The following is a 13,745-nucleotide window of genomic DNA, read 5'->3' on the forward strand; positions in this document are numbered from 1 at the left end:
CGGGCGCGTCCGGAGTCCGCGGCCCGGGAGCCGCGGGCCGGCCAATGGGGGGCGGAGGCTGGGCGGCGCGCGGCGCTGATTGGCTGGCGCGCGCTTCTTAGGCGCGCGCGGCCCCCTCTTCATGTCTGTGCCGGAGCCGCGAGCTGGCGCCAGCGCGGCCGGACGATGCGGAGCGGCCGGAGCCGGGCGGGCCCGAGGCCGAGGCACGCGCTGCCCCCTGTTCGCACCCCGTGAGCCCCGCCGGCCCGCCGGACGCGCCGTCCCCGAGCCCGCGCCGCCCGCGCCGAGGCCGCGCCCCTCCTGCGCCGCTGCGTCTGTAAGTTCGGGCTGCGAGAGCGGTGTGGGGTGGGCCTGGGGCGCGCCGGGCTCCGAGAGGTCACTGCGGGGGCCGGGTCGCGGGTGACCGCTGTACGGAGCCTCGGTGAGAAGTTCGGCTTTTGTCGCCGGGGAGCGCGCGGGGGGCTAGAGCTTGGCCCGTGGGGCTGCGTGTGTGTGTGTGTGTGTGTGTGTGTGTGTCTGGGGGGGTGAGGTCAGCGCCAAGAGTAGTTTTGTGAGTGTCGCCAGCATCATGCGCCCCGCGGGGGCTCCCCCGGGCGCCAGGCTTTAACTTTTTAGTCTGTGTTTATGCGTTTGTGCACAGGGATGGTGCGGGGCGGCATGGTGCGGGGCGGGATGGGGGGTAACTAAAGTGCGGCTCTCTGCGTGCGTCGGGGTCACTGATGCTGGGGGTTTGTCCCCGCGTGTGACTCCGTGCGCAGAAGTGTGTGGCTCTGGGTACTCGGGTCACCGTGTGAGCGTGCGTGGCTGAGCCGGCTCCCCTCGCCTCTCCTTTCGTTTTGAGCTCTGAGCTTTCCTCCTACCCGGGACTGGTCCGCGGCTGAGCTCGGCTGGGGCGCAGCGGCGCGCGGGACGCCTCACGGCGGGGCTTGGGGGGTTGTCCGGCCGCCGCGGCGCCCCTTATGGTCCCCCTCACGCCCCCTCCGTCGTGCAGGCGCGCCGCCACCGCCTCCGCGGAGACCCCGCGCCTCTGCCGCCAGCCATGGAGGTGGCTCCCGAGCAGCCGCGCTGGATGGCGCACCCCGCCGTGCTGAACGCGCAGCACCCCGACTCGCACCACCCGGGCCTGGCGCACAACTACATGGAGCCGGCTCAGCTGCTGCCGCCCGACGAGGTGGACGTCTTCTTCAACCACCTCGACTCGCAGGGCAATCCCTACTACGCCAACCCGGCCCACGCGCGGGCGCGCGTCTCCTACAGCCCGGCGCACGGTGAGCCCCGGGCCCGAGGGTGACCGGGAGCCGGGACGCCGAGCGCCCGGAGCGGGACGCGGGGAGGCCCGCTGGCTGCTTCTCGGATGTGGGGTCCGCACCAATCAGGGCCGCTGAGAAATCGGGGCGGGAAAGGAGGGGACAGCAGTCTCTTGGGGAGGCTCCGGGGCCCCTGGGGCTTCTGCCTGTTTCCAGCTGGCCTGCGGGGGGCCCCTCCAGGCTGGTTCAGGGGGTCCTTCTGCGCCACTTGTCCTTCAGCTGGGGACTGACGTTCCTGATGAATTGCCGGTTGGGGTGTTATGTTTCCGGTTGTCTTTGGGGAGGGGTCGCGGGTCGTGGGCGTCCTGGCTCCTCCTGGTGCACCCTGACACCCCCTCCCCCCGCAGCCCGCCTGACCGGAGGCCAGATGTGCCGCCCGCACTTGCTGCACAGCCCAGGGCTGCCCTGGCTGGACGGGGGCAAGGCAGCGCTCTCCGCCGCCGCCGCGCACCACCACAACCCCTGGACCGTGAGCCCCTTCTCCAAGACGCCCCTGCACCCATCGGCTGCCGGAGGCCCCGGGGGCCCCCTGTCCGTGTACCCGGGGCCCGGGGCTGGGGGCGGGGGCGGCAGCAGCTCGGTGGCCTCCCTCACCCCCACCGCAGCCCACTCGGGTGCCCACCTCTTCGGCTTCCCGCCTACGCCACCCAAAGAAGTGTCTCCGGACCCCAGCACCACTGGGGCCCCCTCGCCGGCCTCGTCCTCCGCAGGGGGGAGCGCCGCCCCCAGGGGAGATGACAAGGACGGCGTCAAGTACCAGGTGCCGCTGGGCGAGAGCATGAAGATGGAGGGCGGCAGCCCCCTGCGCCCGGGCCTGGCCTCCATGGGCACCCAGCCTGCCACTCACCACCCCATCCCCACCTACCCCTCCTACGTGCCAGCCGCCGCCCACGACTACGGCAGCGGGCTCTTCCACCCCGGAGGCTTCCTGGGTGGCCCGGCCTCCAGCTTCACCCCGAAGCAGCGGAGCAAGGCCCGCTCCTGCTCAGGTGAGCCAAGGGCCCAGGGCCTCCCTGGGGTGGGGAGGACTCGCACTTCGGTGGGAGGGGGCTGAGACCCTGGCGAGGGGGCGGCCTGGGTCTCTCCCATCTGGAGGTGGCTGGCATCCATCCCTGACCGACCTTTGAGTCCCCAGGACGGGGGAGAAGGCACCCGCAGACCTTGCCCTTTTCTTAGGTGCTCCTGGTGGCCCCAGAGTTTGTTTCCTGTCCCCATTCCTTACCCTCCCCTCCAAGGTGGGCCACTGCCTGCCCGGGGGTACCGCACCCCTTCCCTGAGCCTGAAGCGAACGCTCCCACACTGGGTGTAGGGAGCACAGCGTGGCGGCTCAGACGTGTGTGTCCATGTGTCTGTGAGGTCCGTGCTGCGCCGGGCGCCCTCTGCCCTCCTAGGGGCTCCAGACCCTTAAGGAATCTAGATCTGCAACTCCGTCAGGCCGGTCTTGGGATCTCATGGCTCCCAATCTCCTCGGGAGAGTTCCCCCAGGCCAAATTCCCAGACCGGTCCACTCCCTGCCCCCTGGCGGGTCCTTCCCTCTCCCTCCCGAGGTCTGGGGTGTCAGGGGCCGCGGGGACTGCTGGAGCCGGCTGGGGAGCAGACACCCAGGGCTGCTGTGGGGCTCCTGCCGTCCTCACCTCCTTCCAGCCCTTCAAGACCACTTTTAGAGTGTTCGCTCCAGAGTCCAGAAGCCACACGTTCCTGCCCGTGTGGGCTGCCGATTTAAACGACTTGGGGAGAAACGTGCAGGGTCACCTCACACTGAGGCCGCCGCCCGTGTCCACTTGGGTCCTACCTTGGGGGGCCCTGTTCTGCTCCGACCTGCTTGCCGGCCTTTTAAGTAGTCCTTTTTCTCAAATTTGTTTTACGTTCTATTCGAATTCCAGATGGTCTTTTCACAACAACAAAACAGAATGCCACCAAGCAGCAACCCAGCAAGGTCACTTAGTCCACTTAGCCTAAAAACGAAAGGGCTGGTTATTTACTTCGTTTGAAAGAGTAGCAACTTCCATCCCAGGCCAGGGCCTCGGCGGAAGGCAAGGGAAGTCGGGGAGAGAGAAGGAAGTGACCCAGGACGGGGGACGGAGAGCAGAAACTCAGAGCCGGGACAGGGACCCAGGAGAGGCAGACGCAGCTGGGGAGAGAAGACGGGGCCCAGCCTCCGGCCTGGCTCGAGCTGGTGCCCCGAGCAGAACCCCCGGGGCCGCTGCCCTCCCTGCTATACGCGGCCCTCTGAACTCCACCTCCTGGTCCCTCTCTAGCCTGGCTGGAACTAAGAGTCCGCCTGCCCCTGAAGCCGCCTGGCCCATGTGACCCTGTGTCCCCCCTCCCCTTGCAGAAGGCCGGGAGTGTGTCAACTGCGGGGCCACGGCCACCCCACTGTGGCGGCGGGACGGCACCGGCCACTACCTGTGCAACGCCTGCGGCCTCTACCACAAGATGAATGGGCAGAACCGGCCGCTCATCAAGCCCAAGCGGAGGCTGGTAGGAGCCGTGGGGGGCCTGGGGGTGGGAGAGCACCCGGGGCCAGAGTGCCGACCTGGGCCGGAGCCCGCGGTTAATTACACACAAAAACAAGCCTTCAAATGCAGGTGCTGGAAATCTTTTATCATGAGAATCACTTGCGTGGCAGTTGGGGCAGCTCGGCTTTTAGGCTAGATTCTTTTCAGACCAGATTTCCCCTGGGCAGCCCACCTGGTACCTTCAGGGATTTCCACCCCCCAACACCACCACCAGAGCAGAGCATCCAGGGGCCCAGGTCCCGTCCCCTGGCCCCTGTTAAACTTTTAAAAATAGGGCCGTGAAGTCATTTTCCCTGCAGCCTGGGGCTGCTCTCCCTGGCTTCCCAACACACAGTCTCCTCGTGCTTATTTACATAAAACACACACACCAACCACCAAAAAAAAACCTGCCCTTTATTATTTTTCCATGGAGTCACCTATACTGTGTATTTTCATTTGAGTGATTTAAAAAAAATGCCCTTTCGGATCTCCTGCCGGAGTTTCCTATCCGGACATCTGCAGCCCAAAGATAAGGAAACTTCGCGTATCTGTTTCCGGACTCGGCGAGTTTTCAGTCGCTCTCCTCGGCTCAGTCCTGCCTCTCGCTGGGCTGTTTTGAAATTTCTAATACCCTCCACTCTGCAAATAATGCGTAAAATGCTAAGAATAATAAATATATTTTTTCAGGGCGAAGTGATTTACGAGGGAGGCTTAAATCGCTTGCCGATTCGGGGGCCCCTGTTTTTTTTTTTTTTCTTTTCTGGAGCGAGGGCGGGGTGAGGGGCCGGGCAGAGGATGCGAGGCCAGCCCCTGAGTCAGAATTCCAGCTCCGGCCCGCTTACTCACCCTCACCCCTCCCCGCCCGCGGCTGCAGGCTGGCCCCTCTGGACCAGGCTGGGGCCTGGGGTCACGCCTGCCCCTGCTGGCCTGGGCTCCCTGCCCCCAGCCTGCCCGCCCGTCCGCAGTTCCCTGGGACGTGCTGCTGCTGTGGGGCTGGGGAGGGTGTCTGCTTTCTGGGGTGAAGCTCCTCTCACCCCGCCTCTGGGGCGCCTGCCGCCACCTTCTCCTCCAGGAGCCCAAGGCTCCGGGTCAGGCCTGCATTCCCCGAGGGGCTGGGGAACAGGGCGCTGGACATGTCGATCGGCGTTGTCCAGTGAGCTGTGACTGATGGATGTCTTCTGTGGTTGCCTCCAGCTGTGCTGGGATTAGGGATCCCCTCACATGTGGCCACTGCGACTGAAGAGACTATTTCTAACCTGGTTAAACTGTAGTTCAATTGAATTTAAATGGCCACGTGGCCAGTGGCTACGGCACTGGACGGTGTGCAGCTCGACTCTCGAGTGTTTCCCCTCCCTGCCCTGGGCAGCTGCGGGCCCCGTCCTCTGGCCCAGGACTGTGGATTTTGTGGGAATGCAGCCCCCGCTCGAGGCGCCCAGGGGGACCAGGCAGCCATCTAGACCGGATCCCTCTCCGAGCCTCGGTTCCTGTCTGTGGCATTCGTGTTTGGGGGGCTGGGGGAGGTGGCTGCTTTGCTCTTGCAGCCCCTTTGGTTCTGAGAGTGCTTTATTCTGAAGTTCTGTGACGGTTTAGGTTTCTGATTCTGAGATGCCGTGACTCCTGTGAGATTTGCACTCCTGGGCTCGGGGTTGGGGAAGGGGGCTGGGGTGGTGTGAGGGTCAGGAGGGAGGTCGCGGGGGGCCGTGGGATCCCAGCTTGCCGACCCTGCCCCGCCCCTCCCAGTCGGCCGCCAGGAGAGCAGGCACCTGCTGCGCAAATTGTCAGACGACAACCACCACCTTATGGCGCCGGAACGCCAACGGGGACCCCGTGTGCAACGCCTGCGGCCTCTACTACAAGCTGCACAATGTGAGTCGCCCCGTCCGGTCCGCCCCACCCCTCCCCCGGGACCGCGGGGCTTTGTGCCGCCAGGAGCCGCCTGGGCTGCCATCCCCAGCGTGGCTTGGCTTGGGAAGTGAGCGTCAGAAGGGCTTCCCACGAGGGGGGCGAGCTTGCTGGAGGACACCCCCCGTGGTCGGGCATCTCTGCTCCAAAGCAAAGCTTGAGCGGGTGGCTTCAGCAGGGTGGGTGGGCCGGGGGCAGGCGCCTTTCTTGGGAGGGAGGCAGGGCTGGTGGGAAGACCCTGGAGGGTGGTGGGCCTTGGGAAGGGGCCCCCACACCCTGGCCAGGCTGGGGGTGTGGTCTGGCCGGGAGGGGAGCTTCGGCCTCTGAAAGCTCTGTGTGGCCCCCCAGGTGAACAGGCCGCTGACCATGAAGAAGGAAGGCATCCAGACCCGGAACCGGAAGATGTCCAGCAAGTCCAAGAAGAGCAAGAAGGGGTCCGAGTGCTTCGAGGAGCTGTCCAGGTGCGTGCAGGAGAAGGCCTCCCCCTTCAGCGCCGCCGCCCTGGCGGGACACATGGCGCCCGTGGGCCACCTGCCGCCCTTCAGCCACTCTGGACACATCCTGCCCACCCCGACGCCCATCCACCCCTCCTCCAGCCTGTCCTTCGGCCACCCCCACCCGTCCAGCATGGTGACCGCCATGGGCTAGGGACCGCCCCCACAGACCGACGGACGGACGCTGGGGACGGCGCTTCCAGGGTGCCCAGTGGCCGGCCCACCCCGAGACCTCAGCCCTTGCCCACCCAGCTGGACACACGCGGCCTCATCTGTGGGTGCCCCGGCCGTCACTGTGAAGCTGCTCCCGGGCAGGGAGGCGCCCAGGCCTGGCTGCGCCCAGGCGGGGTTTCCTCCGAGGACGACTGTGAGTGTAAAGGACGACTCTGTGAAGAGACACGAGGGGGCGAGGGGCACTTGGGGGCCGCGGAGAAGGCAGGGGAGTAGGCGGAGGAATTTATTTTGCTCTGGTTCCTCATGAGGACGGCGAGACTTGGTTCTCGGGGCCAAGTGCCACGTGGCCAGCCCGCCTGCCCGGCTCTGGGGGGACCTGGGCCCCCTCTGCAAGCTCTGAACTCAGCTGGGCTGAACCTCTCCAGGGGGGCCGCGCGGGCCCCGGAGGGCAGAGACAATCACGGGCGGCCCTGTGCGGATTCCCAGGCCAGGGCTGGGTCACAGGAAGGAAGCGCTTTCTTGAGAGGGGAAACGTCTCCCACATTGCTCCCTGGTCCTGAGGCTGGAGCCAGCCTGACCCAAGCGCCCTCCATGGCCCCGAGCCTCCACCGCTGCCTTGGCCGGGGGGGACTCTGTACATACGTCCTTTTTATGCTAGCCTCTGAACCCCCTCTTCTCCAACACCGACGCAAAAGAGAAACATATTAAAAAAAAAAAAGAAAACCTGCATAAGCTTAACTCGCTGATGAGTTGTTTTATTTTTAAACTCTTTGGGTCCAGTCAATTGTATGTTGCCACGAGAGCCCTTGCTGTGGAAAAGAAGAAAACCTACAAACCAAGGCTGTGGCTGGGAAAACTCTCAGATTGCACTGTCCTCGGACGGGGAGCCGGAGCCGAGGCTGGGGCCTTGGCTGCTCCAGGCTTCCGGGGGCTCATCCCGCAGGTGGTCCAAGCCTAGACGCAGGCAAGGCCGCCACACTGCCGGGGTCCCGCTGCGACGCGCTGTGGGTGTCTGGACCCTTCCCAAGGTACAGCTGTACATAACCGTGTCCGAGCAGAGAGTCTGTGCGGCCGCGGCGGGTGCGGCGGCTGGCCAGGGCCAGCCCAGGAAGACGACTGCTGATGCTGATGTAGTCCAAGTGCAATAGGGGGGCACCACAGCTGGAAGTAACTTATTTTGTACTAGTATCTGCATAAGAAGAAGAATCGGCAGTATTTTCTGGTTTTATGTTTTATTTGGCTCGTTTTATTTTGGATTAGTGAACTAAGTTATTGTTAATTATGTACAACACTTATATATTGTCTGTAAAAATTGTATGCTATCTTCCTATTCCTTCAAAGTGAATACTGTTAAGAATAATAAAATACTTTTTGTGAATGCCTCTGGCCTGTCTCCTGGGCTCGCGGGGCTCCCGAGTCCTGCCTGGGTGTGGAGATTGTTAAGAGCGAGCTGGTCCTACAGCCCTGGGATTCAGACGGAAGGGCTCCTGGAACACGGGGCCCTGCGCCTCCCCTGAACGGCACCACCTGAGCTTCCTCACCACCTGGTGGGGTCCTGGGGCCTCGGTGGGTACGGGGGAGGCTCAGGAAGGCTGTGGGCTCTGCACCCTTTAGCCACGTGCTGGCCCTTTTCCGAAGGGCTCAACAGGGCTCAGGAAAAGCCCTGCAGGGATGGGCCCCCCCGCCATCCTTGCGAGCTCCGGTGTCTGAGTGACCTGCTCACCAGTGTCCATGTGTTCGTGTTCACCGGCGAACCCGATCAGCGGTGTCTTTGATCACTGATGTCACTGACTCCTGTTCTCTAATCAATGATACTGGTTACTGGAGATAGTCATCGTGACTGACATTCCTGATCAATGACACATCTGATCACTAACAGCTGATGACCAACTCGTGATCACCCGTGTTTCATCAAGGCCCCTGCTCGGGGATGTCTCTGGTCACTGACGGTGCTCAGCAGTGTCTCCAGTGGCCGGCCCTGCTCACCGGCCACGTTTCCTCATCACCACCTCTCACCACCAGTGCTGCACCCTCTTCAGCAGCACCTCCACCCGGGGTGCCTGGCTGCCGCCGCCCCTGACAGCCAGCACGTCTGATCGCCCCTGCTGCTGACCACCATCGTGCCCTGTCACTGCTGTCCCGGGTCATGCAGAGTGTGGTCACCAATGTCACCGATCAGGACTTTTCTAATCAGGGCCGGGTCTGATCACTCACACGTGATCAGCGTCTGCACGCCCACGCTGCCCCAGCACCAGCGTCTCTCGGCGATGTCCTTGGTCACTGTCTCCAGTCACCGTCCGTGTGCCTCAGGACCACAGCCCCTGGTTGCGGAGGGGCCTCCTTGCCATCAAATCTTCCTACTGCCCACTGAGTCATTGCATTCAACACGGATGACTGCCACGTCTTCTCTTCCAAGTCCCTGATGACCAGTGTCCCTCATACCCCGATCATCAACCTCACAGGTCACCGGGAACACCTCAGTCTCTAACCACCAGGGCCGTGACCCCTGAAGATCACACACCACAGAGACTTCTGGGTGGTCGCGGTCACTGACAAAGTGACACTGATGCCCCCATCACCTCTTCACTCCCCACAGCCCTGGTCTGTGACTCATGGTATCTGCTGCCAAGGGTCCCTCTCGCCAGCAGGATCTCTGATCTCCCTAAGGTCACGTCCCTCCTTAAGTCCCTCTGCTCACCATCCATGACCCTGACCCCCACCATCTCTGCTCCCCGGCCCCTGACGACGCATATCTGAAGGCCAGCCGCCTGCTCCCAGGCAGCCCTCAAGTCCACTGCCCAGGAGGTTCCCCTTTCATCCTCAGTCCAGACCGCAGGCTGGAGGGCGTGGGCTCGAGTGCCTGCTAGGGCTCTCAGATGACCCCCCCCCCCAGTCAGGACAGAGGGAGGGGAGTGCCTGCCTGGGGCCCTGACTCAAGCCTCCCCCGCCCCTGCTGTGCCGCACCCCGTCCGCCCCCTCGGTGGAGCGGGAACATCCCGCTCTGTAGTCCCCGGTGGGCTCTCTGCGGCTCCCCTCCCGGCCGCGGTGCTCGGCCTCCCCTCCTGGGGTCTTGCTTGCCTGTGCCCTGGCTCCCGACTGCAGGAGAGGGTGAGTCACTCGGACGCTGCGTCGAGCACGCGCGCACACCTGGCACTGCTGTGGTCTGGGGCTATGCGGCCCACACGACCAGCAAGAGTCTCCGCTCCTGAGCAGAGTACATTCCAGACTGTGAGTGGCATGGTGACCCCGCCCGGCCTGTGGCCAACGGGCCCTCAGCCCAGAGTCCAGGGCCCCCACTGGGAGCCCAGAGACGAACCTGCACCCCGAAGCCACAGCCCAAAGCACAGGGCACAGAGCCTGACCCCCGACCCAGAACTTAGCACCGACCTGCGGGGACTCAGCCTGAGGCCCTGAGCCCGGACCTCAGAATCCCCTGCTGTGGGCCCTGAGCCTCAGTCCAAGGCTTGCAGCTCAGAACCAGAGCCCAGCCCTGACCCAAGGCCAGAATCCACAGCCCAGGACGACCCCTGGAAGAGGCCTCCCTGTCCCCAACGCTTCTCTAGCACCTCCGTCTCCCTCCTTCCTTCTGCCGACGGAGTCCCTACAGGGGCCCGGGCCATGGCTGCAGGAGGTTCTGAGAGCCGGCTGGACACTGGGCCGCTGGTGGGCGCTTCTCAGACACTCGTGAGCCAGACCCGGTCACTGCTCCCACACATGGGAACCAGCCCCGTCGGTTCTTGGCATGGGGGTGGGCCCAAGGCACACGAGGCTCCTTGCTCGGGGGGCCTGTTGGCAGGACGACAGGCTTGCAGGGCTGGGTGGGGGGTGGCGGTGGCCCCCGCAGCGGGGGGCTCGTGCTGGACCCGGAGGCCCAGGTTCTAGCCCCAGCAAGTCCCTCCTGAGCAGCAGCACCAGGCCTGGGGCTCCCGCTCCCGCACTGCTGTTCCCACCCCCCAGCCATGTCCCCCACAGCCCAGGGTCATTGTGCTGGAAACAGTTTCGGTTCTGTGGCCTCGGAGCTCCCAGGCAGGGCGGGCGTGCTGGCGGGCTGCTCCGGGCGATGGTGCCTTTATGACTCTGCGGGCGGCGCCGGGCGCCTGGGGTGGGCCGGCCTTTGTTCTGTCTGTTTGCACCCAGGGGGGCAGGCGGCCAGGCCCTTCCTCCTGCGGGGCCCCTTCTTCCCATTTGTGGGAGGAAGGACCCAACTCCTCCTTGCAACTCTTACAATCCAGTTCGGTCCCCCAAACCCCCTCCCCCTCCTGGTGACCCTCCGCCAGGAAGAGGGCAGGGAGCCAGCGTTCTAGGCCCCAGGGTCCCAGACCGACCCCACCCCGGGGAACTAGGCGTGGGAGGGGTGCCTGCGTCCAGCTCACCTAGGAGGAAGGAAAGGTGAGCCACGGGACTGTCCCGGAGGGGGCGGCGCGTCCTGAGCCACAGCAAGGCCGGCAGATCAGAAGGTGGCCTGGTTTGTTTTGCTTTTAGGCAAAATGATGAAATGATTCCAAACTTTATCTGGAAAAACTAACAAGACCAGCAGAACAAGTCAGAAAATTAGGGAAAAACAGAGCGCAGTGTGTGTGCGTGGCTTTCCACTATTAAACAAGATTCTATGATCTCGGTCGGTCAAACCTCGTGGCTGTGCGGACAGAATAAGCCGATCAACGGCTCAGACTCGGGTAAGCCCGAAAGAGACCCGATTATTTACAAGGTAACAGGTGATCAACGAGGTATCCTGGATCGATGCAGGGGGCAGGGCTATTCGGTCCCGGGGGTCGGAGCACCCAGCCGGCAGCACCTCCACGGGTGAAGGCCTGCTCAGGTCTGGGACCAACAGCCTGCAGCCGGACCAGCCAGTGGACAGATTTTGTTTGGGCTGCACGATGTTTGACAAAAACATGATTAAGTTGCAAATATTTTTAAGTCAGGAGATTCAGGGAGTTCCCTGTCGGTCCAGTGGTTAGGGTTCCGGGCTTTCACTGCCTTGGCTTGGGTTCACTCCCTGGTCAGGATACCGGGATCCTGGAAGCCGTTTGGCACAGCCAAGAAAAAAAAAAAATTGGAGATTCACTCAAAAAGAGCCCGAAGAGCTGGTGTCGAGGAGCTGCGTGTGTGCAGGGCCGTCTCTGCACTGCTCCCCTCAAGAAGCCCTGCTCCATCCCCACCTGGCCCCTCCCGCCCAGGCCTGTCTGGGTCTCGGGGACACGGGGCTTGACGCCCAGCGTCCCCCGGAATCTATGCCACATCCTGACTTCTCAAGGAGTTGTTCTCAAAACCATTCACTGCAACCTACCCAGCTGGGTCACCCGGGTTGGTTCTCCGACAGAAAAATTGGCCAGGGAACACTACAAAGCCCTAGGTGAAGTCCAGCCTTTGAAGGAATCGAAGAGAAAAAAGGGCCCATTTTAAGGAAATGTGCTAAGACTGCAAACCTTCTGGAGCAGGGAGGGAGTGGGGATAACGCCTGGGGTCGTGCGGTGCATCTGAAATGAGCCCTGAGACCACATTCCAGCTCCAATGCTAGAACGCTGAGTAATCTTCCAAATACCTTTGAAAAGAAGCTCTGACACAGGGTATCATTACTTATAAAACTGAGAGGCTGGGTACAACCTACATGCTCAGGAAGAGGGCATGATGAGCATTTACTCACTGAAGAAGTAAAAGCAGCGACTCAAGCAGGTATTTATTATTGGCACCTATGTTCACAGCAGCTTTATTCACGGCAGCCCAAAGGCAGCGGCAACTCAAGTGTCTGCTGATGGATGAGTGGATAAAAGAAATGTGGTCCATCCACACAGTGGAACATTACTCAACCTTAGAAAGGAAAAGAACTCTGACACCTGCTACAACACGACCATGAACCTTGAGGATTTCATGCTCAGTGAAACGAGTCAGTGACACAAAGACACACACTGGCTGATTCCACGTGTCTGAGGTCCCAAGAGCACCCAGATCCAGAGAGACAGAGGAGAGGCTGGTTACCAGGGCTGGGGAGTGGGGGGCGGGCGGGGCGTTGTTTACCAGGGACAGTTTCGGTTCAGGCAGATGTAGAGGTTCTGGAGATGACGGTGGTCAGGGCTGCACGTGAATGGAAAACCCTTATGGGCAGTGACTGGACACGTTACAACGGTAACCTTTATGTTAGGCGTATTTTACAACAATAAAAAAAAGGAGGGAGGTGAGGGAACTACAGGACACCCACTGACAGCCTTGAAAGGGGTTCCTGAAGGCGATGCTCTGAAGCCGAGTGTATATCTCTGTGACAACAGTCGCTGCAACGTCTGGGGAAGGAATTGTCCCCAAACGCTAACAGGTGGTGACGTCTCTGTGACAGACAATTTCTCCTTCTTCTCCTCATTTTCCAACTATTCCGTAGTGAGCTTTAACAGCTTTAATGATAAACAGAATTATTTAAGAATAACCACTGCAAAATGGGAGATAAAGACTTTGCAATTAGACAGATATGCAAACGCTCAAAACAAAAAAATGCAACAGTTCAGTTCAGTTCAGTTGCTCAGTCGTGTCCGACTCTTTGCGACCCCATGAATTGCAGCACACCAGGCCTCTCTGTCCATCACCAACTCCCGGAGTCTACCCAAACCCATGTCCATCGAGTCAGTGATGCCATCCAACCATCTCATCCTCTGTCGTCCCCTTCTCCTCCTGCCCCCAATCCTACCCAGCATTAGGGTCTTTTCCAATGAGTCAACTCTTTGCATGAGGTGGCCAAAGTATTGGAGTTTCAGCTTCAACATCAGTCCTTCCAATGAACACTCAGGATTGATCTTTAGGATGGATTGATTGGATCTCCTTGCAGTCCAAGGGACTCTCAAGAGTCTTCTCCAACACCACAGTTCAAAAGCATCAATTCTGCGGTGCTCAGCTTTCTTCACCGTCCAACTCTCACATCCATATATGACCACTGGAAAAACCATAGCCTTGACTAGACGGACTTTTGTTGACAAAGTAATGTCTCTGCTTTTTAATATGCTATCTAGGTTGGCCATAACTTCCTTCCAAGGAGTAAGAGTCTTTTTAATTTCATGGCTGCAATCACCATGAGCAGTGATTTTGGAGCCCAAAAAAATAAAGTCTGCCACTGTTTCCACTGTTTCCCCATCTATTTCCCATGAAGTGATGGGACCAGATGCCATGATCTTAGTTTTCTGAACGTTGAGCTTTAAGCCAACTTTTTCACTCTCCTCTTTCACTTTCATCAAGAGGCTCTTTAGTTCTTCTTCACTTTCTGCCATAAGGGTGGTGTCATCTGCATATCTGAGGTTATTGATATTTCTCCCGGCAACCTTGATTCCAGCTTGTGTTTCTTCCAGCCCAGCATTTCTCATGATGGACTCTGCATATAAGTTAAATAA

General features: G+C 61.1%; 1 protein-coding gene across 2 annotated transcripts; it reads left to right on the top strand.

Moving 5' to 3' along the window:
• The first annotated feature begins 127 nt into the window (after positions 1–127).
• On the top strand, positions 128–7,753 carry GATA2 (GATA binding protein 2). Of its 2 annotated transcripts, XM_081526591.1 has the most exons (7): positions 128–316; positions 992–1,268; positions 1,655–2,296; positions 3,643–3,788; positions 5,546–5,671; positions 6,056–6,168; positions 7,156–7,753. In XM_081526591.1, the coding sequence occupies exons 2-7, from the start codon at positions 1,040–1,042 to the stop codon at positions 7,331–7,333; spliced, it is 1,434 nt and encodes a 477-aa protein (XP_081382717.1). In that variant the 5' UTR covers positions 128–316; positions 992–1,039; the 3' UTR covers positions 7,334–7,753. The 2 variants fall into 2 exon arrangements, with proteins under 2 accessions (XP_081382717.1, XP_081382716.1); XM_081526590.1 differs by having other exon boundaries at positions 6,056–7,753.
• The last annotated feature ends 5,992 nt before the right edge of the window (positions 7,754–13,745 follow it).

The sequence above is a fragment of the Giraffa tippelskirchi genome, chromosome 9 (genome assembly GCF_054371585.1).
Source record: "Giraffa tippelskirchi isolate mGirTip1 chromosome 9, T2T-mGirTip1v1.2.pri, whole genome shotgun sequence".
Classification (NCBI taxonomy): domain Eukaryota; kingdom Metazoa; phylum Chordata; class Mammalia; order Artiodactyla; family Giraffidae; genus Giraffa; species Giraffa tippelskirchi.

Coding starts and splice junctions, on each gene's coding strand:
- GATA2 (XM_081526590.1), top strand. CDS start 1,040: ATGGAGGTGGCTCCCGAGCAGCCGCGCTGGATGGCGCACCCCGCCGTG. Junction 1,269..1,654: donor CTCCTACAGCCCGGCGCACG/GTGAGCCCCGGG, acceptor CTCCCCCCGCAG/CCCGCCTGACCGGAGGCCAG. Junction 5,672..6,055: donor TCTACTACAAGCTGCACAAT/GTGAGTCGCCCC, acceptor GTGGCCCCCCAG/GTGAACAGGCCGCTGACCAT.